The 21,248-nt window shown below is 54.9% G+C and overlaps 8 protein-coding genes across 8 annotated transcripts; 2 read left to right on the top strand and 6 right to left on the bottom strand.

The window, feature by feature from the left end:
* Positions 1-117: 117 nt before the first annotated feature.
* On the bottom strand, positions 118-2,014 carry BDY17DRAFT_79016 (uncharacterized protein). The gene is made up of 4 exons (XM_033738707.1): positions 1,400-2,014; positions 1,105-1,351; positions 783-1,047; positions 118-706 (listed from the first exon to the last, which is right to left on the bottom strand). Exons 1-4 carry the CDS (start codon positions 1,782-1,784, stop codon positions 611-613), a joined length of 993 nt encoding a protein of 330 aa, XP_033593004.1. The 5' UTR covers positions 1,785-2,014; the 3' UTR covers positions 118-610.
* Positions 2,015-3,056: 1,042 nt separating this feature from the next.
* BDY17DRAFT_78906 (uncharacterized protein) lies at positions 3,057-4,565 on the top strand. Its single transcript, XM_033738705.1, has 4 exons — positions 3,057-3,500; positions 3,550-3,632; positions 3,696-4,019; positions 4,074-4,565. The coding sequence occupies exons 1-4, from the start codon at positions 3,257-3,259 to the stop codon at positions 4,125-4,127; spliced, it is 705 nt and encodes a 234-aa protein (XP_033593003.1). The 5' UTR covers positions 3,057-3,256; the 3' UTR covers positions 4,128-4,565.
* Positions 4,566-4,828: 263 nt separating this feature from the next.
* Positions 4,829-6,564, top strand: BDY17DRAFT_245355 (major facilitator superfamily domain-containing protein; the record flags this gene model as incomplete). The annotated part of the gene is made up of 3 exons (XM_033730623.1): positions 4,829-5,468; positions 5,519-6,208; positions 6,260-6,564. The coding sequence occupies 3 exons, from the start codon at positions 4,829-4,831 to the stop codon at positions 6,562-6,564; spliced, it is 1,635 nt and encodes a 544-aa protein (XP_033593002.1).
* On the bottom strand, positions 6,459-8,967 carry BDY17DRAFT_78914 (uncharacterized protein). The gene is made up of 5 exons (XM_033738706.1): positions 8,270-8,967; positions 7,836-8,213; positions 7,703-7,769; positions 7,122-7,645; positions 6,459-7,073 (listed from the first exon to the last, which is right to left on the bottom strand). Exons 1-5 carry the CDS (start codon positions 8,803-8,805, stop codon positions 6,695-6,697), a joined length of 1,884 nt encoding a protein of 627 aa, XP_033593001.1. The 5' UTR covers positions 8,806-8,967; the 3' UTR covers positions 6,459-6,694.
* Positions 8,968-9,067: 100 nt separating this feature from the next.
* BDY17DRAFT_291489 (uncharacterized protein) lies at positions 9,068-10,590 on the bottom strand. Its single transcript, XM_033732673.1, has 2 exons — positions 9,757-10,590; positions 9,068-9,693 (listed from the first exon to the last, which is right to left on the bottom strand). Exons 1-2 carry the CDS (start codon positions 10,289-10,291, stop codon positions 9,479-9,481), a joined length of 750 nt encoding a protein of 249 aa, XP_033593000.1. The 5' UTR covers positions 10,292-10,590; the 3' UTR covers positions 9,068-9,478.
* A 2,167-nt stretch (positions 10,591-12,757) lies between these two features.
* On the bottom strand, positions 12,758-15,785 carry BDY17DRAFT_321222 (uncharacterized protein; the record flags this gene model as incomplete). Its single annotated transcript, XM_033736582.1, has 2 exons — positions 12,758-14,513; positions 14,563-15,785. The coding sequence occupies 2 exons, from the start codon at positions 15,783-15,785 to the stop codon at positions 12,758-12,760; spliced, it is 2,979 nt and encodes a 992-aa protein (XP_033592999.1).
* Positions 15,786-16,034: 249 nt separating this feature from the next.
* Positions 16,035-19,838, bottom strand: BDY17DRAFT_291483 (uncharacterized protein). The gene has a single exon (XM_033732672.1). The coding sequence runs from the start codon at positions 19,509-19,511 to the stop codon at positions 16,104-16,106; it is 3,408 nt and encodes a 1,135-aa protein (XP_033592998.1). The 5' UTR covers positions 19,512-19,838; the 3' UTR covers positions 16,035-16,103.
* On the bottom strand, positions 19,827-21,139 carry BDY17DRAFT_291481 (uncharacterized protein). The gene is made up of 2 exons (XM_033732671.1): positions 20,635-21,139; positions 19,827-20,583 (listed from the first exon to the last, which is right to left on the bottom strand). The coding sequence occupies exons 1-2, from the start codon at positions 20,909-20,911 to the stop codon at positions 19,967-19,969; spliced, it is 894 nt and encodes a 297-aa protein (XP_033592997.1). The 5' UTR covers positions 20,912-21,139; the 3' UTR covers positions 19,827-19,966.
* Between the last annotated feature and the right edge of the window lie 109 nt (positions 21,140-21,248).

The following is a 21,248-nucleotide window of genomic DNA, read 5'->3' as shown; positions in this document are numbered from 1 at the left end:
ATGGGAGATCATCTTGCAGGCTTGTACATTTCCAAGGTGCGCATCATTACGCATATGGGGGACAACCCTAACGCTGGTCACGCAACCCTCAGGAGCCGCATTTGGAGTAAGCACTAGATTTTTCACAACCTGTCCTCGAGAATCCTGAGCTTTGTCTCGCGACGACCGTGATGGCTTTATCGAACTGGATTCGCGGTGAAGAATGTGAGACCACACTTGTCCAAGATAGCATCACACTCTCGGTCAAATTTGCCGCTGTGGTTGCAAGATTGATTCAGATTTCCATCCATGCCGACTAGACTGCTATCGGGACCTCTAAACCCTGCGTTCGCCTCTCTTTTTGACATGGTCTTCCACCTGTACGCCAGGTTCAGCACGAGAGATTTTGGCTTCACAGCCTGACGACACACCAACTCAAGTGCATCGTATTGCCGCAACCCAACTGATAAACTCGTGCCCTGCAAACCCAGCGTTCATATCGGACTTGACTCTCTCTCGATCGGAATCCGACTTTTGAAGCTCAGCCTCGCACGCCTGGCCTTTCGCTGACTGCATCAAGGCCTCTTGGTCTCCCTCATCCGTCGATACATCTTCGAGGGCGCAAATCGGACTAACAACCATCGGGGTTACATAAGCCTTGATGATCTCGCGGACCATCCCTCTCGAATGGTTCACGGTAAGAGTGTTCAAGAGCCCATGAACGAATCTATTAAGCTCACGACGCTGTCAGCGACGAATAGACGCGCACTTTCGCGCTATCAGTCAGATTGGACTTTACGAACCGCGTCAAAGTTCCTGCACGTGTGTGTCACGGCAAAGGAATTGACAACAATGTCAAGATCCTGCCGATACTGGAAAACTATCGGCGTCACATCTGATGCGCATTGTATTGATAGTCGCAGCGCGTTGAAGCAGTGATAAGCGTAATCAAGGGAGTGTGGTCCGTCGTGAAAGTCATTCGGCCAAGGAAGCGTGTAGGGATTGTACGTTGCGTTCCAGCCATGATCGCTATCCAGCAGATACGCAGTCATCAGGCGGAGTGAGTCCCTTGATCCTACCTGTTAGCTACTGATTGCAAGGGTGATTTGGCGTATCGCGACTCACAGACAGTGGAGATCATGAAATACGTTCATAAGCACGGGATAGTCTTCCCCCGGGCCGTATTGTGCCGCTGCAGTCTTATTGTGCAGCCTTGCAGCTTGGTCTTTCGACAATCGTATGCGACCGACGTCGTGCAATGCCTTCCACCTCTTGTTTCGCTCCGGCGTTGCCGGTCCCGTCCAGTCATCCTCGATACTTGGCTCCGAAAGATCCCAGGTGGTCAGAGAATAATCGATAGATTCCACTGGTGCTGCGAGGCGTAAGTGTTGAATCGACATTGACAAGTTACGCTCCTTACTGTATATCTGCTGGCACAGGTCGACAGTCTTGACGATGGGTGAGGATATTGTCAAACTCAAGAGTACAATAAACAGGAAGACGTTCACTGCCAGAGACAGAATATACGTCCAGCGTCTTTCTGGCCGTCGTGCCCGCGCAGGCAATTCCTCTTCTTGCTGGCTTGTCTTCAGGAGTGATTCATCACTCTCTCCAACGCCCCCATGCTTGCCGTGTAAATGCTTCTTCCAATGTGACAGGGTGGAAGTCATGTCGCTAGAAATCTTCGAGAATCGTAGAGTCGCGGCTGAACCATCGACGCTCGGATGTGCTAGAATGATTGATGCTCGGAACTTGCACACATGGACATCTTGCAACCATGACACTACATGGTCTTTCGTGCACATGGCCGAGATGGAACACTCGCCACTGACATCACCTTACTTCTTTTTCTCTGGCTGCTTGGTAATTTCGACCGCCCCGCCATGCAATGCAAGTAGTCATCTGTACACGTAGCCGCGATCGGCAAGGTGGTGTGGGCACGAGCTATGCATTTGGAAAGATGTGCGGGCACGAAGGAGCAGCCGGGGCGCAGGAGATAGCCCGAGTGACGGCCTTGCAGTCAGGGCGGTGTCTGATATGAATGAGATGTGCGTCTGACCCTAGAAAGTCCGATTGGAATACTGAGATCGCCATGCCAGCGCACGACCCATCTCGTTGATCGCAGGTTTCCTATCAGGGAATGCATTTCCCCATCGGAAACTCAATCGAATGGCCATTGTTGGCAGTTGCTGATATAAAGTGAACCACAACTCCAAAGAAGCGGGTTTTCAAGTCTGTACCTTTACCTGACATCGATCCCGACCCGAAAACATCCACCCACGATGAAGCTCTCAACTTCCCTAGCCATACTCAGCTACCTGGCTCTCCAGGTCTCTACCCATCCGGTGGAAGTGGTGTGTAGCAAGCATTTGTTGCTCTAGAGTCAGGCTAATCGCTACCGAAGCGCGACGTGGAAGCTCCGGACGAGTACTTCTACGCCAAAGACAGCAGCAGAATCACCAAGCGCGATTCAGGAGCTCCTAACGAGTACTTCTACGCCAAGGACAGCAAGCGCGACTCGGAAGCTCCTGACTACTACTACTATGCCAAAGACGCCGAGGAGAAACGTGATTCCGAAACTCCTGACTACTACTACTATGCCAAAGACGCCGAGGACAAACGCGACTCCGAAACTCCTGATGAGTACTTCTATGCCAAAGACGCCGAGGACAAGCAAGAGTGAACGCTTACCAGGCTATGTACATGGGAAGGGCAAGTGGTTGGAGGGCGAATTTGACTTACGGATGGTCAACAATCCATACGCTCTTTAATCAAGTTTCCATGGTTCCAATATGATCGCATTCATGCCATGTAGACGCCAACGCACGGTTGGATGTGTGTGAAAGCTAGGGGTTTGCCTTCATGACGCAACTGTGAATCGATAATCCTTCTCGTCTACGTCGCTTGCTATATGTGAAGCCATCCGGGGAGTTGCCGGTGTTCCCAGGTAGCCCTGGTACGCCACTATGCAAGGCTGCGGGCTTCAGAATCCTTTCGGAACGAGCGTGGCGATCGCTTGATCAGCTTGCAGATCACGCACACATTGCTTATGCAGGGCAGACACAACCCTTCCCCAACTCATATTACATTAGTCTATGCATTCTCATTATAGTAGTGGGTGCGCCGACCTGAGTATATGCATTGGATGCCGGCGATCGCTGCGTCCATCATGACGCCAGCGCACGTCTAGTATTCTTCTCTCACTATCTCTCTCGCCCTCTCCGATGGCGACTGCATCTTACCTTGAACCCAAACGACGGCAATTGAGATTGGGAGGATGCCCTCTACTATGGTGTGGACGAAGCTAGAGTCTCAGAACGAGCATTGGGGCGCGGAGGACGAATACACGGAAGAGCAACTACTAGACAGCAAGGCCCGGCTACAGCGCTCTCTCAAACGTGCTAGACGATGGATGTTGGTTTTGGGTCTGCTGTCTTTTGTCTTGGCCGCCGTACTGTTGGCGCCGAGCTGGATACGCGGGAGACGATGGGACGACGGGAAGAGAATATTTGACGCAAGTGGTGATGCTTCCTGGTCCCTATGCATAGATCGCGACTAAGAATGATGCAGCTGCTCGAAAAGAGGTCGTGTTTGATGAGGAGCCGATGTACATGGCTCAGAACAGTGATGCAGCGTGGGAAGCTCTGACTCCGGTACGCACCTCGTCCAACAAATGCACGGCCGGTGAATCTCAAACACTGATCACGCGTCTGCAGAGCCACGGTCTGGTCAACATTCCGAGCGCGAATGGCACCAGGACTGTCTATGGGGTCTCCATGTATCATCAGCTGCACTGTTTGAACAACATTCGGAAGTTTTTCTGGACCACGCAAGTAGAAGACAAACCTACCGATGACGTTCATTCTGCACACGTGGCCGATATAGTTCACATCGTCCACTGTTTCGACTACATCCGACAAGGCATCATGTGCGCGGGAGATACCACCTTGGAGAGTCCGGCGAGAAGAGTGCCACTTGCCGCCGAGAACGCGCGTTCCCCAATCGATGGGTCGGGAATTTCTCATTCTTGCGCAGACTATGTGAGTAACCTTGGCCGGTGTGACTTGAATCGTCTAACGAGTGAGTCGGCGTAGGGTGCAATCGAGGCCTACATGCAGACACACGGTGCTTATCCCAAGGAGTTGTGAGCTTTCTTGTCGTTCAGGCGAGCTTCGACGTGAACACCAGAGCCTTGGCATGAGCGTTCGGCGGAGCCTTCGCAGTCGGCGAGGAGGCCTTCGAAGCCGGAGGAGGAGTGAATGCTTGCATGGCCAAAGATGCTTCGCGCTGCGGCGGCTCGATTCCCTGCATATTGTCGCCATGTAGTCTCTTCAACTTCCCAATTCCAGACTCACCAAGCTTGGCGCTCATTCTCCCAATTGCTCCAATTTCTCCCTTCGATTTGCCTGCCGTGCCACGTCAGCATGGCAGACGGCAATGTCACCCCCGCCGCGCCACCATTCCGTCCTGTCCGAATTCCCGGACATTGACACTCTTCGAAGAGTTGATGGGCCTCACCACCGGCCTCTTGCATGGACGGCTGGGCCGCAGAAGAGAAGGACGACTTGGAGATCACGCTGAGATACAAGCAAAGCATTAGAGGCTCCGATTCTACACTCGTCGGTCTTCACCATTCCGGAGTCGACATGGTGGCTTGAAAATCCCGAAGATAACGCCGCGGGGGTTTGGCTCTCGGCAATATCTCGCAAGGCTGGACGAAACTCCGACTTCAAATCTCCGCGGCGAATGACAACAGCGAGAATAAATCACGAACAGATGCAGGGGATGATACCAGTTCCACTCCCTTTCATTCGTTCGTCAACATTGATCCGGCCCTTCGTCAAACATCATGACTGCCCTTCCCGAGTCCACTGCTCCCGACACTGCCAATCCCAAGCGAACGAACGACTTTCGACTCATATCCTGTCTCCTCCTCCGCACGCGACTCGACCACGATGCCTGCAGCCACAAGTACCCCGGCAACGGCACACTCGAAGAGCCTGTAATTGTCGACTTCCTCCAAAACGACCGACAAGATGCCATGAGCTTCTCCAAAGGACGAAAATGGACGATTGCCCTTGTCCAGGCGCTCTCCTTCTTTGCAGTGACATTTGGCAGCTCGGTTTACGCCAGCGGGATACCAGAAATCATGCAACGCTTTCATGTTTCTGAAGAAGTGGCCATCTTAGGCCTTTCTCTCTACGTCCTTGGCTTCGCTCTTGGTCCCATCTTGTGGGCTCCGATGTCAGAGGTATATGGACGCAAGCTGACCTTTGTGGTGTCGTACACGATCTACATTGCGTTCACCGTGGCCGCGCCATGTTCCCCCAATATCACAACCTTACTGGTCCTGCGCTTTTTTGCCGGTGCATTTGGTGCGTCCGCGCAGACCAATCCTGGCGGAATGATTGCAGACATGTTTACCACGGAGGAGCGCGGTCCGGTGATGGCAGTCTTTGCTGCGTGTCCGTTCTTGGGGCCTGCCTTTGGTATGTCGCAGCTATCAGTGCGCCGCTACATCAGCTGATTGCAACCTCAGGACCGATCGTCGGCGGCTTCGTTGCCGAAACAGTAGGCTGGAGATGGACCCTCGGGGTGAACGCCATCCTTTCGGGAGTCTTTTGGATTGGTGCATTGCTCCTCACCAGCGAAACATACGCACCCTTCATCCTGCGCTCTCGAGCAAAGGCTTTGTCACGCGCGACAGGAAGCGTCCATGTGTCACAGCTCGACGTGGGCAAGCCTCCCATCACACTCTCCACGGCCCTCTCCATTGCATTCACACGCCCCTGGATCTTCCTGTTCCGCGAGCCCATCGTCTTGCTAACTGGCGTTTACACCTCCATCATCTATGCGACATTGTATCTCCTCTTCGCCGCCATACCAATTGTCTTCGAGGTAACTCGACACTGGAGCCAAGGCATCGGCGGACTTCCTTTTGTCGGAGTGGCCATAGGTGTTTGCCTTGCAGTCGGCGCTAGTGGCGTGGACAACAAGATTTACTTGCGCATGACAAAGGTGGCCGCCGCAGCTGGACGAGCAGTTGAACCGGAGGCCAGGCTACACAACGCCATGATAGGATCAGTCATTCTTCCCATCGGTCTGTTTCTATTCGCCTGGACGACCTTTCCCGAGATCTCCTGGATTGCTCCTGTGATTGGCGCCACGATCTTCAGTGCAGGCCTGGTGATGGTGTTTATATCGCTGATCAGCTACTTGGTCGATTCTTGTACGTCAATCTGACCCTCCAGAAGAAGAGAAAGTGCTCACACCCGTGCAGATACCATCTACTCGGCCTCTGCGCTCGCAGCCAACACGGTCATGCGCTCCTTTTTCGCCACCGCATTCCCGCTGTTCACTACCCAAATGTACACCGATCTCGGAGATCAATGGGCGAGCTCCATCCCTGCGTTCTTGGTCGTTGGGTGCTTGCCTTTTCCGTTTCTGTTCTTCAAGTACGGCTCGAGGATACGCTCCAAGTGCAAGTATGCGGCTGAGGCAGCCGAGATTTGGGAGATGATACGTCGTCGCCGTGCCGCAGTGAGTGGTGCTGAGTCGATTGGACCGAACAAGGAAGCAGCGTAGAATGCGTGATGGTGCGCCGGGTAGGAAGTCAGGTTGAATCTGGTGCCTCGAGGGCATAGATGGTGAACAATACCGGCGTCTAGACGAACATTCCAGTTCCCTGCAAAGCCTTCACGGACATTGATCGAAATCAGGTAGAAAAGTCCAGAGGTGCAAACTGCTGCCAATCATCGAAAAAGTCAAACCCGAGAAAATCAACGTCCAGCGACGGATTGTTCTGCCACTGCTCCATCTGGGGCAAGCCGCTGTTGACCTGTATGTGTGGCGATGTGGACGCATAGGTCAAGTTGTTGTCTTGTGCTTCTAGGTGCGTGGATAGTTTGTTGCTGGCGAGAATCTCCTCAAATACCGGCAGGGCGCGCTTGAGAACTGGAATTTCTCTTCCTTCCTTTATTAGAAGCATAGTCTGGCTAAGGGATATGCGAGACATTGATCGAACAAGATCCGTTTCGGTTGGGTCGAGGGCGGACTCGATGTGTAACGCGAGCAAAGCCGGGATGATCGTCACGCTTTGGTAGGTCAGCTCTAGTACATGACGGCGAGTGGGAAACACCTACAAAGGGATGGGGAAATTGTAAAGGGTGCCACTCGCCAACACCCTCATCATAATCGTGTCCAGCTCCATAATGGCGGACCGAAGCCGCGTTTTGGCCCACTCTCTCCAGTTCGCATGTCCCGGAAGCGGCCAAGTACGCCGTATCAAGCGACACAAGATGCATTCGAACCGGTAGCTCATGGCTTGGATGTTGAGATAGTGCACGTTGACTCGCGGCTGTTCATCAATGTGCATCTTAGAGGCCAAAGAGTTGCGCCATGCGTCGAGGGGATGCATCGTCTGGCCGGGATCTTGCTGTTGCCGCTTCTTTACAACGGCCAAGCATTCTTCGAAGGTTCGCGCCAACTCGGTGAGGACGAACGGCGCGGCCTTGTGCTGAGGCGTGACGGGGGAGAGCAAGCCGGACGAGTCTGCCGAGACATCTTCATCTTCCCAGTCGTCATCCAATTTGAAAGCGCTGCTCAGACCATTCCCGAGTAGCCGTGAGCGTCTAGGATTGATAGAGACGTGAAAAATGTCCAAGAACTACGGGTTATGGTCAGCAAAGCACGCAGCACGACGGTCGAGGAAGGGCTTTATTACATCGAGAGCCCACCAGACCCTGTTGTAGACTTTCAGCTCTCTTCGGGGTTTTGCCTTTTCAAATACACTTCTCGTGGAGTGCACATGTCAGTACATGGCAACCATGACAATGGTTGCGGTGTAGTCCACTTACATGTCTCGGACATTGAGCTTAGTAGCCAAACTGACCGCATTGTGGAACCAGTACCCAAAGTCCTGATCCGTCGGATGGTCGAGTATCACAAGAGTCAAAACGATACAGGCCTGCAGCGTCAAAATCGGGTCGTCTTCGGCGGCAAAGTCGTAAAGTAGTCGAGCTCGAGAAAAGAACACCTCCTGTGCGGCCGAACGGCTGTTGAAGCCACAAGCCGATAGCAGATCTGCTGGCGCGTGGATACTGGATGTTGCCAATATGACGGAGAGTAGAAGGAGAGAGTAATCCCCGGATTTGTAGCGGCGAACAAAATCGACGCGGCTGATTACTGCACAAAACGGATGCACGTGGTCGAAGTACGTCTTGACAAAAATGTCTCTAGAAGTTCGTGAGTACAGAATCCAAGTTCAACGAAAGACAGATGGCTTCCGTACAAGTGTTGTGGAGGGGGCAGATCAAAGACACCCTTCTTGGCGAGATATTCTCTATCAATGTCGTCTAGTTGGGATAGCTTCGCCTTCGATATTTGTTCGCCAAGAGGGGCATTTGACATGGAATGGCCGGATGTAGGAGTTTCTTCGACGGCATCGTTCAAGATACGTAGGTAGAGCAGGTCTGGCTCATTCTGACCTGGACTTTGGTGCACCAGGCTATTTGGCGTTGGATGAGCCTGTAGTTGGTTCTCTGATCGGCGGTCTGACTGTCGACGTGTAGCCGGGCTCTCTGAAGTGTGTGCCTGGTTGGGAGTCGCTGGAACATGCCCGCCTTTCCTGCTCCGACCCTTACGTATCAGCGGCGTGCAGTCGTCTACGCGCTGCTGAGCCTTGCAGCTACTGCACGGAAGACCAACGACGGCGGCGTCGCACTTGACCTTCCGTAGGCGGCATGGAACACATGCCTTGTTGACTTTGGGTGCACGGTTGCCAGCTTCGACTCCCCTCTGCGGCTCACTGCTAGCAGAGGCCTTCATTCCCGGGAGATTGGCGTTGAGGCGTTGAAGTGCCGACGCGGTGGAACGGCGGGGTTATAATGTGGAGGCTTCGGAGTTTCAGCGGTTCGAAGATTTCTATATTGCCGAGCAGTCAATGGAATTTCCGAAAGGAGTTTTATGCCATGCCTCTACCTTACGTGTGAGCAGTCTGCTGCTCTTGGTAATGAAACTCGCCGCCTGGGTGTCGTTCACGTGCAGCATCTCCCGCGTATGTGGGCCAGTGGCAAAAAAGATCACACTTCTCGCAAGCTCATACGTGATACTAGCAAGGTTCACACAATTCTCGAGAGGATTACAGAGTCCTTATGTCATTCCATGGCTGTAAGCAAGCTTCTCGATGTAAGCCGGCAGCGCTCTTGGTAAGAAGCTTCTGTTTGTCAGACACCATATCGTGACGACACTTGCTTGTCCATGAGCTGCTATCAAGATAGCTGGCTCAATTGGATTGACAATCTCGGCCATCTACGTCGGAGTTCGAGACGAAGTCGCGATGGTTTCATCCCAGATGCTAACCAGCGATGATGCTGATCGTTGAATCGGCCATCAAGCAGGTGGTTCATCTCAGCAATCTTCATGGCTGGTGGTGATGCGGCTGGCGGCTTCGCCGTTGAGCCTTGTGTTAATCAGGCAATCATGCCTCTTCGATCGCCCATCACCGAGGCGCCGCTCCTTTCCACCAGGCCGATGCCGTACTTCCCTGCCTCAACCTCTCACAAACAGGATACACGATGTTGAGAAAGGTCAAATGCCGGTCCTCACCGACTGTGAAGAATCTCCCCCCTTCCTCCTCCTCGCCCTCCCAAAGCACATACTCCGAGCAGTGCAACGTGTGACTATATTCCCTCAGGTGTTTCTCGATGAAGCCAGCTGCGATGTACAACGATCAGCAAGTGCCTCGCCTCACATCAAGGGGGTTCCCACACTTCTTACCTTCGTACGCTCGATGCATCTTTCGGTACGACCACATGCAGTGTTTCTGATGATGACGATGTGTTGTCCAAAGCGATCGTTCCCCACGATACGCAACCTCGTGCGATACCGTCTCGTTTCCGTGGGGCGTCAGCCAAAACGTCCAGGGCTCGAGCTCAGCGAATTCGGCGACAAGTGCTGCGTCAAAACACTCGCGCGTCTGCCATGCGAAGTTGATGACATCGAATTGACAGCCCCGAGCGCGAGCGGTGGCTGGATCACCTCCGCAGGATGACCACACCTTTGTCGAAGGCGTGAGAAAGCGGACGAGTGCGATGATAAAAGCGAGCAGCGACAGAAAGCCGGCTATCCACCACAGCCTCTGCGCAAGAATGTTGCGAGCATTCAAGCTTTGCAGCGAGGGACGTCCTTCAGAGTCAAGCTGAGCCTTCTCGCTTGCATCAAGACCATCATCCGCGCCATCTTCGGGGGATGCGACTCCTCCGAGGGGATTGTAGGTCCATCGTTCCTTCCAGGCCTGGATATGCCTGCTCATTGCTTGCAGCGAGTCTTCTTTGCTGGGACTTCCAACCACACGAGCAGGACGTTGGCGATGAAACTCGAGCCACGGATGGGGGTTATTTCGAAGGGGTCTTCGGCTGAACTAGAAACACTCGCGGCTTTAGAATGAGGAAGATGGGTGGAAGCTGACACATTCAATGCAGTAGTGCTGCACACGAGCGTCGAGGTAAGAAGGCACCCATGGCCATTTACTCGATCCGGGGGTCCGGGCAAGCTCCACTGTCGCCACGAAGCGTCGCAGCAGTAGTACGTACTGTAGTGTTACATTTCGATACGGCCCCGCGCTGCAGCCTCGAAGCATATCTACTTTCACCATCGCATCATTGGCCGATGGTGCATGCGAGGCTAGGGCATCGACCGGAACGTGCCGCACGGCCCATGGGCGGGCAACGTACTGTGTAGGAGGCTCGAAGATACTGCGCCGTAGAGGCACGGCTGGTCTCGGAAAGTGCCTATGCAATTGATCGCAGACACTGCACGAAGATGTCTATCTACTCATGCAGCACTCCTTCGTTCGGGTGGCGTGCTCTATTCATTCGTTCGGAGACGGCACGGATAGACCCAGTTTCTGGCATGGCAATGCATCAGGATAGCCCCATTCATTGCCTGGCTAGCGTGGCCACGAGATACAACGTGACGAAGATCTTGCCCCATCTGAGTAAGAACGCAGGTGATTAGGGCAGATACGGCGCGGGAGCGAGTCTTATCAATCATCTACGGTGGGCTAACTGGATACTCGGGGCCTGAGTCGGCGACTGGGAATACTACCATGCTCCTCTTCCCCAGAGGTGTATATATTGCAGCATCTCGCTCGACAACTTCTACTCTTTCACTTTGTCAATTCACTTCGTTCCAAGCAAATTTACTCCATCGCTCCATCAGTCGACGCAAACAACAACAATGCAGTTCCTCCGTCTCACTGCCATCCTCAGCCTTATGGCACTTGTCTCTGCCGTGGCAATTCCCGCCCCCGAGCCAGCGCTTGCTGAGCGTGCGGAGCTGTACGACTGCGAAGATGTATGTTCTTCCTATACCATGTCCGTTATCAGAAGCTGTCGCTAACGCATTCCTTGTTGCCAGGCCTGCGGCCCATAAGCAATCGGATTGGCACGAGCCGCCCAGGTTGAGGTAAAGCATCACGGAGGGGGTCGGGATTAGAGGTTACTGCAGGCTTTGCAATGGATAGAGCTCCATAGTCATGCATCAACCTGTTGTTCGCCCTTGCAGAAGGCCGTATTCACCGTTGCCAACCCCTCAGTCGAGGAAGCTGAATGTAGTACACAGCACTTGGAGTAGCGGCGTAGGTGGCTTGAACACTTGAAGCCATTGAATCATCTTGCATGGATCCATTTCTCCACGAAAGACCTCGGAGAACGTACCTTCCTCCTTGGGATCGCAGTCCACTGAAGCCGAATGTCGAGGACCATCCGTCCAACGTTCAGAAGACTTACTTTGAGTCAATGCTAGAAAAGCTCAATCTCCAGCACATGGTCCCCTACGTATCGGAAAAACGATATGAACCAACCCCCGAAGCACTATGGTGGCAAACGACTGTAGCCCTCTCAATAACAACCTCTCAATAACAACCGAGGCCGAGTACACTGCAAAAGAAGCAGTTTGGCTACGACAGGTGGTAGCCTTCTTCCGACGCTACTGACTGAACGGATGCAACGGAGCGTGGCCACAATCAGAGGACTGAATACGCAGAACCCAATCGCCTTGGATCACAAGCTGCATCCTTTGCATCCTTCGTTCGGTCGTGTTCTCCAACCCATTCGACAACGTCGCTAGCGTGGAAACGCGATACAACGTGGGGAAGACCTTTCCCCCGCTGATGTTCGACGGAATCCTGAAGCATTCGTGAATACGAAAAGTCCTTCGCCACTTGTCGGGGAGCGAGCGAAGAAGGAAGGTCGGAACTTGCATGAGCAGGAGCGAATGCTACCATGCTCTTCGTCTCCGAAAGTCCATAAATTGAGCATTTCGCTCCCATCGTCGTCCTTCATCTGCTCGCTTCACTCCAGTCCAAACCTCCTTTCCACACCATCTTCCATCCAATCCAACATCCCTCGACTCGTCGACGCAAACAACAATGCAATTCCTTCGCCTCACCGCCATCCTCAGCCTCTTGGCACTCGTCTCTGCCGTGGCGATTCCCGAGCCGGCGCTTGCTGAGCGTGCCGAGATGCAGGATTGCGAAGATGTACGAGCTTCCCAACGACCCCTTGTGCCGAAACTGAGACTAACGCATTGTCGTTTTCTAGGCCTGCGGCCCAGGTCAGGGGTTCTAGGGTACTGCCAAGGTTGCAATGGCCGTAGCAGGTAGCACCAGGTAGTCAAGTCGTATTTGAAACCCCTGCCTGTTCTCTCATCGGGAGAAGGTGTCTCCATGCTCTCAAGTCCTCTGAACAATCTCTGTACAAGATTATCATGCCCATCTTCAGCGCTCCGCGCTGTGACCCATCATCGTGCAAATCTTCTGAACAAGATCGGCCGCAGTAAAGGGTTTGAGCAGGACATCATTCATCCCCGCATCGAGCGCCGAGGCAACCTGCGCCGGCCGTACATTAGCCGTAATGGCGATGATTGGGAGGGGCCTGCAGGGGTGGTGTGCGTCTTCCAACTCTCTGATCCTTCGAGAACATTCGAGGCCGCCCATAATGGGCATTTCCACATCGAGGCAAATCACGTCAATTGAGTTCCTTTCATCGTCGGTCTGCGTCAGACGCCATCTCCCGCTCTTCTCCAGGACATCGAGCGCCTCTTGGCCGTGATTGGCCACACTGACGTCGAATCCCACTCGTTTCAGGTGCTTTGCGAAGATTTTCTGGTTCACTAGGTTGTCTTCAACCAGCAAGACATGCCCTCGAATGCCGTCTCCGTTCGTCTGCAGCGTAGAATGTGCTCGAGCCCTGATGGGGACTTTGTGTGTCTCGTTCGTGGTTGACAGAGATCGCGGCATCCCAACAGCTTGTCCGGCGAGTGGTGAAACCCCGTTGGTGTGAGGTCCTGGTGCGTCCACGTGCCGTGTTTCAATGTAGAACGCAAATACCGAACCTTCGTCGTGTCTTGATGCCACCCCGACCGCTCCACCCATCTTTTCAACAAGCTCGCGGCAGATGTACAGCCCAAGCCCAGTGCCGCCGTAGTTGACATGCGTTTTGGAGCTGGCTTGCGAGAAGCGTTTGAACAACCTGTCCATCTCCGCAGGCGCAATGCCGGTGCCCGTATCGGAGACACAGAAATATGCATAAAGCGGAGGTCCGCCATCCTTGATCGCGGGCGACAAAGGAGGAGCCCCTGATTCCGGACGACGCCGCAGCCACTCCAAAGGCCCGAATTCCGTGCTCATGCGACTTGGCTGCTGGCGTGTCGCTCCATACATCATCTTGATCTTTCTTTCCTTCCGCTTCGCCGTAAACTTGATTGCATTTCCCACCAAGTTGATCAAAATCTGCATCAGCCGTGAAGCGTCACATAAGATGTAATCGGCTTGGAGCTGGTCGCAGGATGCGTCTTTGATGAGCTCGACTTTGACGTCAGACATGGCCACCTCGCCGTCAAACATCTTGACTGTATTTGCCAGGAGGATGGAGAGCTGCTGAGGGGATGGAGTGATGGACAGCATGTTCGATTCGAGGCGCGATAAGATCAAGACGTCGTCAATGATGCGGCGTTGGTGCGCCGTGCATGTAAGGATGGTGTTGGCCGCTTCAACGTTCTGCTCCAGAATCGCCTTGTAAACGTCTGCGTCGGCATCCTCAGTAGTGTCCATGCTGTGGGAGATGCTGTCTGCAAGCTGCATCATTGCGGTGAGTGGATTTCGCATCTCGTGTGATGTGATGTCGATGAATTTTTCCTGGTCCTGTTTCGCGCGCTCCGCTTCGGCGGCATGGAGCGATTGAATACTTTCCGCATGCTTTTGCGCCGATATGTCCATCACATACGTTGTTATAAGCCTCTTCCCGTCCTCATAAACCGGAAAACACACAGCAAGGATCCAGGCTGGAACGTCTGCCTCTCTGTTGTCGGCATTTCCAGGTGGCGACCACATGCGAGTCAGTTTATGCTCGCAGACAACACGCGGCTTCCCAGCAAGCAGTGCTTCGAGGTTTCGTCTGCCGAACTCTCGATGGTCCGGCGCGAGCGATGCGACCAGTTCGGTCGTCGTCCGGCTCAGGCCCATGATTTCGTACCTTGGAATCGTTAGCGAATGCTTTCGTCTTACATCAAAGCTTCCCCTACCACTGGTCATTTGCCCACTCAACCGTGCCCTGCTCATTGATCGACACCATTCCCATTGGAGCTCCCTCTGCCATCTGCCTCAGTCTCCTCTCTTTCTCCGTTAGTCTACGCTGCAATTCCTCCTCCCGCTTTGCAGCCTCTTCGGCCGACATGGAGGCCAACCATTTGGCGACAATCTGCGTTGTCAGGTCAACGATGCTGGTCTCCGTCGTTTCATCGTAGGGCCGTCGCGGATTCGTGCCCTGGACGTAAAACCCAAGCAACTTCTTGCCACTCCTCAGTGGAACAATCACGACATCTCGCGAGGGTTCCCCGAAACCCTGCCAGGAGACGTCGCTGAAGAGATCCCCAACCGCTTGGAGACTGCCATCGGAGTCGCTGAGTACCACCGGCGCACCGCTTTCTTTCGCCTGGCGGAAATACCCGATCAAGCCATCCTCGTCCTTCTCAAGTCGTCCAGTAGGTGGGGCGCATCGTGCATTCTCCGGCACACCAATGGATCCACTGAGACTTAGATTCGCCTTTCCCGGATTGTTTTCGTCGTGGGAGTAGATCATGGCCATCGAGATGTCCCTGGGATTGCTTCGAAGGACTTCCATGACACGGACGAAGGTTTCGTTGACGGTTTGCGGAGGGATTGCGGCAATGCCATCCATCACCCGTCTTCGGCGATCATACAAGACCTGGAAGGTGGATTCGTAGACGGTGTTGAAGAAGCCCTCGATTTCCCCGCTATCGCCGCGTAGGGGAATGAATTGGCCAATAAAGTAGGACTCCTCCAGAGCGCCACGGCGCACGGGGAACAGCTGGATATCATTCACATCCACGGTCTGTCCGGTGGCCGCCGCCTGGTCGAACAGAGCCCCTACGGCATCCGCAACAGTTGGCAAGCCCTCCTGGAACGCTTGGCCCATCAAGCGCGGATGCGCCTCGCCACACAACTCCGCCTCAGACTCGTTGTAAATGGCGATGCGGTCCGGGCCCCAATAAAGCGCCGTCGCACGGCTGTTGGCGAAGAGCATCGTGACGTAGAAGCGTAGTGCCGGGCCCCATTGCGCAATGGGCCCCAGTGTCGTGCTCCCAAAGTCGGCATTCCGGAAGATGTCGACGTGGTCGGTTTTAGGCAGCACATCTGTCCAGGCCGTCGACCCAGCAGCAAAGAAGGTGCTGTCGAGAGGGAAGGCCGATGGTGGAGGGGCAGGGGAATCGCCTCCTTCTGCCATTGTTACAGCGCTTCACCGCCGACAAAGGTCGGTCGGGCTTACGCTGTTGTCGCAGCGGCTGGCGCAGGATGTGTCGTTCCTCTCCAGACGGCGGTTCTAGACTGCGCGTGCGTGATGTACGGGGGTCAGCGCGTCACCGGACCCGTGTCCGGGACATTCCCAAAACGTCAAGCCGCCGCCGAGGTTTGGCCGACGCCGACTCCTCCATCGCCAGACCAGCCAAGACCCATGACGTTTATTTCAACTTCACCATTCTTGAGCTACAAGGGCATAGGAGCATGGGGCCACACTGAATTGTCTCTGATATATACAAGCCACTCAATACGGCGGACGCTCACTCCTACTGGACTTCCGCGCCCCCAACTCCTCAGTCTCAATTCCCGCCAGAAGGGCAGCGAGATTTCTTCGGCCTTGGCCACGTTGACTCTTCACACTCGCTCCCGCTCGAGAAGGCGGTCTCCTCACAGGTAGCACGGCCAATTCCAATAGCGGTGGCTCTTCTTCCACGGGATTGCCTCGCTTTGGCGTCAGGTCCAAGGCATCCGGAATCACGGGCGGCAGAGATGGTGCCTGCGATCCTTCCACCCGTGACGGAGGCGTTACAAACCCTCCATTCTCACTCGTAAGATCCTCGCCTCCAACATCAACAAGGCTTTCACTCGCCACGTCTTGTTGTTCATCCCCACGATCAGAGAGTCGGCTGGTGAGGCTAGAATTGAAGGTGCCTTCTGCCAACGCTCGCTTGAGATCCTCCACCCGAATCCGACCGTGTACACCGGCGGAGCTGCTGAGTTTGCCGTTCGAACTGACACTCTGCCTCCGAGCCGGACTCTCCGACATGAGGTGAGCGCCGAGGACTTGTTGGCCTGCTTGCGGGGTCTGATGCGCCACGAAACGCTGCGCAGACGGAAGAGGACTTGGGTTACGAGAAGACATGGTGTTCGCGGCCGCTGCGAGCAATTGGCGGTGATTGCCGGCGGCCAGAGCTTGTGATGGTGACGAGTAGCCGCTCAAGCTGATGGATTTCGGTGCAGCAGCGGCAATGTCAGACATACAGCCTTCTCTGGTCCAAGTGGCCATCATTGCTTCCTTTACTTTCTCCGGAAGTGAAGAGTCTGCTTGTGGTTTGACAGTCAAGTACGAGCTTGCCGTCCGGTCCAAAGCGGGACCCGCGGATGCGCTGAGTCTACGCTGGCCAGGGGTGCGACCAGGGCTTCCAGGGGCAGAAGGCGACGGTGAGGCTACGGTCGTGGCGTAGCAATCGGCGATTCGTTCGATGAGCTCACCTCGCAGCTCAAATGGCTTCATACCGTCGCCGCTTTGCTCAGGCAAGCTGGTAGACTCTCTCGAACTCGCCGCAATGTCTTCCAGGCCTCTCGCGGGCATGCTGATGTTTTCCACCCAGAGCTTGTTCTGCTTGCGTCGCTTGATCTCGCCAAAGATCTCTTGACCTACCGACGAGACGTCGAAATCGTAGGCCTCTGCCAGAACCCACAAATAGCCGTAGACCAGACTACCAGTGCTGACTTTGACGGCCATAGACTCACTCTTGGCGCCTTCATCTTGCAAGGCAAAGACCATGGGTAGTCCGCTCTGCAACGCGTTGACTCCCAATCTCTGCACCAGTGTTGCAAGAAGATAATGCAACATGAGGAGTTCCCGCTCAGCCTCAACGGTTTCCATGCTGGCATACTGCAGTGCATTCTCGAATACCGCCAAATGCAAGAGCTGAAGGAAAGTTGTAGTAGCCTTCTTGCTTTGCTTGTCCTTTTTGTTGCTCGCATTGCTCATCGCACGTTTGGCAAAAGCATTCTCGGGCTTCTTCTTCGCCTTGTCTTTGGGCTGCTTGACGCGCATATCAGCCTTGCTGGTCTCTAATCGGAGCCAGGTAGTGAGAGCGTCCACGTAGGCCTTGCGCACTGCTGGAGATGGATCGCGCAGAATCCATTGTGTGCCTTCCCATATCGTGACCGGGACTTTGCTCCGGCTACTCGAGACGCCCCCGGTCGCCTGTAATCTTGTGGTGTTTGAAACCCGCAAGATGTCACGTACTGCCTCCAAGGCCGCCAGTCGTGCGGTTTCAAAGGAGAAGAATCCGTTGGCAGCTGAAGAGTTGGGTCTCTCTCGTCCAGAGACGCTGATATTGGACGCCACTTCTCCGGCAGCCGCTCGTGGTTCTTCGATGGCGGCCGCCGTGATGACGGGATTCTGCATGCCGGTCGGCGCTGGATTGGGCTTCAAACGAACGAGAATGGCGGAAAGCATGTCCGTGATCTGGTCGGTATAATAAACGTGGGTGCCAAGGTGTGCGATGTTTTGTTTCAGCATTCGCAATAGCTCCAGTCTCGCTGCAGACGGCGGGTCGGGTGAGGAATTTCTGGCTGACTGAGGCGGTTGCGAGACGTCCTCGCCATTCCGCCCGCTGTGTACTCCCAGTCGAGAAGCATTCAACTGCAGAACGCGCAGAATTTGTTGCACAAGGCTGAGAAGGACATCCATTGCGGAGAGGCCGATGATGTTGAGGTCGGAGTAGAGGATGTGATCGATGAGATTGCTGTACAAGAGATGCTGGTCCAGATCCTCCTCCCGTAGCGGCAAGCGAACGAGGCTCTCGACGAGGCTGACCATGACAATGAAGCGATCTTGTACGGGGGTCCAGGACGTGCAGATTTCAAAGAGCCGCGATGCCCAACTAGTCGCCGAAGCAGCCGGTTTCGACTTCTCGGATGGTGGGGTCTTCGTCGTGGATAAATACTTGAGCACTTCCATGGTGCCAGCACGAATCATGGCGCGATTGTCGCTGGAAAAGACGTCCCTCAAGCATTCCAGCGCGAGAATGGCGACTTCTTCTTCTGCAAACGCATCGGCATCCTGCGCGGTTCCTTCGGCTTGTCGTGGGTCGGCATCGATGGATTCCTCGGCGAACGTTCGGGTGGTCGCCATGCTGACCCTCCTCGCCAACGCTCGCTCTTTTTCCTCGTCCTCGGACTTCTTCCCCAGACGCACGAGATTCGTCAGGTAGGCATCATCCTCGCCATGCATGTTGCTCAAAATGGCCGGTACCACCACGTTCAATTGCCGGCCGCTTTCGCTTGTCAACGAGTCCGAGCCCAGGAGACTGCGAGTCGCACCAAGACCGGCCTCTCGCAAGCGAATCACATCTTGTACTGCCAAGCTCTGCGCGCTCTTGCCCAATCTCTTCCTGCCATTTCGGTGCGCAAAAGCGGCGTATAGCGTGACAACGCTTTCAAACAGCTCGCGATACTCGTGGTCTGCTTTGAGCGTGGCTTCGTCCTGGTGGTTGCAGAAGCTCTCCCACGTTTCCAAGCTGGCCTCGATGAGACTGATATCCGTGGTGGAATTCAGCAAATCGCGGATGATTCGGAGGACGTAGGGGGCGATGAGGGCAAACCCACTGCCTGCTCCCACGGCCTTGTTCTCCAGCAGCGCAGTCAATATTTGGAGCGTGACGTGGACGCGCACACTCTGGAAGTGAGAGACATCGAGCGCAGTCTTGCGCTCCAAAAAGCTGCCGACCTTCTGTAGCTTGCTCTTTCGCGTGCTGGCGTAGTAGACGAGGTAGCTCAGCTCGCTGCCGTTGGGCTTGACGTCGGCGGCGCTGTTTTTGGGCAGGCGCGGGTAGCATTTGAGGATCAACAGCTGGTGTTTGGGACGCAAGGTCTGGCGCACACTGTCCATGTGGGCGGGGAGATGTGTTTTGACCATCCTGACGGACGGCGCCTTCTCGGATGATGGTGGATGACGGTACGTTGCAGCCTGCGCTGCGCCGGTGTCCAGTCGCTTCGCCTGCTAGGGAAGGATAGAGCACAGGCGATGCAGGAGGGTGCAGGGCATGGTTTGGTTGGCTGGAGGTGGTGAATGTCTGCTGATTCGCGGTGTCGAGGTGACGGCGTGAGATGACGTCTGCGGAGATCGGACTTGAGCACAACGCCAAGGGATGCGGGCGGAGTGCAGCGGCCGTAGAAGGTCGGTGCGAACTCGCTCGGCCTTGTTGAAAGGACAACAATACCGGTGGGTGAGGTGATGTGCAGGTCTGCAGTTAAGATGGTTCATTACAGCATTGCGGATGAGATAGTCCAGCCCCTAGCGCCAATCCCCATCGAGCCTTCCCCAATCCGGTCCACGCGGCGTCGGCAATGGATGCCACTCCCCATCATCATTCATCTTCTAACATTCTCCCCCGCATCCACTATTACCAGACGAGGACAACCCTCCCTCAGCATTCTGGCATACCTTTTACAGTTGTCACACATGCCCAATGTCATCGCGCCACCGGGTCCAAAGCTGCGAACTATCGTCCTCAGCGTTCCCCCAATCTCCCTTGCCCTGCCCTCATGCGCGAGAACGAGAGGAAAGGTGAACGTCTCAACACAGCTCCCCGGCCTGCTGTTCGCTGTGTCCTCAAGGCGCGGTTCCGCGATGCCAATGGCCATGCAAGACCTCATCACCCGATTGACTCGCGATTGTCGCTGACCCACCACCTCCCAACCCGGCTGCTTGGTCGCGGTGAATCCGAAAACCACTCGCGTAGAGCCGTTGGGCCTCGTGAGCATGGCCACGCCCACCTTGCTGATAGGGCCTTCGACGAGCATGTCGCGCCGGAATGCCTGCGCCGCCCACCACGCCAGCAGGTCGAGGCTTTGCTGCGCCTGGGGCCACGTGCGGATGCTTGGGCCATATTCTGCCGACCAAGCTAGTGCTGCAGCATCCCATGTGTTGAGCCCTGGTGGTATCTTGTTGCTGTGTTTATCCCGCATGCGATCGAGGTGCTCGACAGCTACGAGGTGTTAGTGGCGGCGTTATCCCACCACGAGCGACTGGAACAAACCGGCATTCTCGCCAGAAACTGATCCACAGATATGACGGGTATGATTGTAAGGAGGGGTAGTGTTGTAATACCTATTGGGACGTGCTTGTAGGTTGAGCCGACGCCTTTCCCGCTGGGTTGGAGGCATCTTCAATGTCTCAACGATGTTGACAGCAGGTGGTGGGGGAGCACGCAGAGGACTGGAGGGGTTCAACAGCTCGCACTGGGCCATGGGCACTACATAAGGTATCGAGCTGTCCTGGACATTGCGACCCAGTTGCCTTGACGCAGGTCGCATGGCGTCTAGACTCCTGCACCTCGTTGCTTCCGGCAACGCGTTGATGCCCGACGCCTTTTAAAGTTCGTCGAACCCCGTGTGGACACTATAGATTGAAGCGGTGACAAGGCTGATCGCCGTTTGTAAGGCATACGTCGTTGGCAATGATTCGGCGGCGGATGTTCGTAACAGGCCGATTGGCTGTACCTCAATCAATCCCATCCCTGCCCATTCACCGCCTGTCAAAGTGTTCTGGCGCCCTTCGTCCTGGTCCGTGGCCTAAGCTGACCTCAGCATCGTTAGCGTTCCTCGGTTTCGGATCATCACTGCTTACGTCGAGGCAAGATCTGCACCCTCC

The sequence above is a fragment of the Neohortaea acidophila genome (assembly GCF_010093505.1).
Source record: "Neohortaea acidophila strain CBS 113389 unplaced genomic scaffold BDY17scaffold_2, whole genome shotgun sequence".
Lineage (NCBI taxonomy): Eukaryota > Fungi > Ascomycota > Dothideomycetes > Mycosphaerellales > Teratosphaeriaceae > Neohortaea > Neohortaea acidophila.
The sequence above is the reverse complement of the archived record's forward strand: the minus strand, read 5'-3'. Positions and strand labels throughout refer to the sequence as shown.

Coding starts and splice junctions, on each gene's coding strand:
- BDY17DRAFT_79016 (XM_033738707.1), bottom strand. CDS start 1,784: ATGTGCACGAAAGACCATGTAGTGTCATGGTTGCAAGATGTCCATGTG. Junction 1,048..1,104: donor TTTCATGATCTCCACTGTCT/GTGAGTCGCGAT, acceptor GGTAGGATCAAG/GGACTCACTCCGCCTGATGA. Junction 707..782: donor CGTGCAGGAACTTTGACGCG/GTTCGTAAAGTC, acceptor TGAGCTTAATAG/ATTCGTTCATGGGCTCTTGA.
- BDY17DRAFT_78906 (XM_033738705.1), top strand. CDS start 3,257: ATGCCCTCTACTATGGTGTGGACGAAGCTAGAGTCTCAGAACGAGCAT. Junction 3,501..3,549: donor GAGAATATTTGACGCAAGTG/GTGATGCTTCCT, acceptor AGAATGATGCAG/CTGCTCGAAAAGAGGTCGTG. Junction 4,020..4,073: donor CTCATTCTTGCGCAGACTAT/GTGAGTAACCTT, acceptor GAGTCGGCGTAG/GGTGCAATCGAGGCCTACAT.
- BDY17DRAFT_78914 (XM_033738706.1), bottom strand. CDS start 8,805: ATGAAGGCCTCTGCTAGCAGTGAGCCGCAGAGGGGAGTCGAAGCTGGC. Junction 7,646..7,702: donor GGGTCTGGTGGGCTCTCGAT/GTAATAAAGCCC, acceptor CATAACCCGTAG/TTCTTGGACATTTTTCACGT. Junction 7,074..7,121: donor TACAATTTCCCCATCCCTTT/GTAGGTGTTTCC, acceptor GACCTACCAAAG/CGTGACGATCATCCCGGCTT.
- BDY17DRAFT_291489 (XM_033732673.1), bottom strand. CDS start 10,291: ATGAGCAGGCATATCCAGGCCTGGAAGGAACGATGGACCTACAATCCC. Junction 9,694..9,756: donor GATGCATCGAGCGTACGAAG/GTAAGAAGTGTG, acceptor TGTACATCGCAG/CTGGCTTCATCGAGAAACAC.
- BDY17DRAFT_291483 (XM_033732672.1), bottom strand. CDS start 19,511: ATGGTCAAAACACATCTCCCCGCCCACATGGACAGTGTGCGCCAGACC.
- BDY17DRAFT_291481 (XM_033732671.1), bottom strand. CDS start 20,911: ATGCGACCTGCGTCAAGGCAACTGGGTCGCAATGTCCAGGACAGCTCG. Junction 20,584..20,634: donor AGTTTCTGGCGAGAATGCCG/GTTTGTTCCAGT, acceptor AACACCTCGTAG/CTGTCGAGCACCTCGATCGC.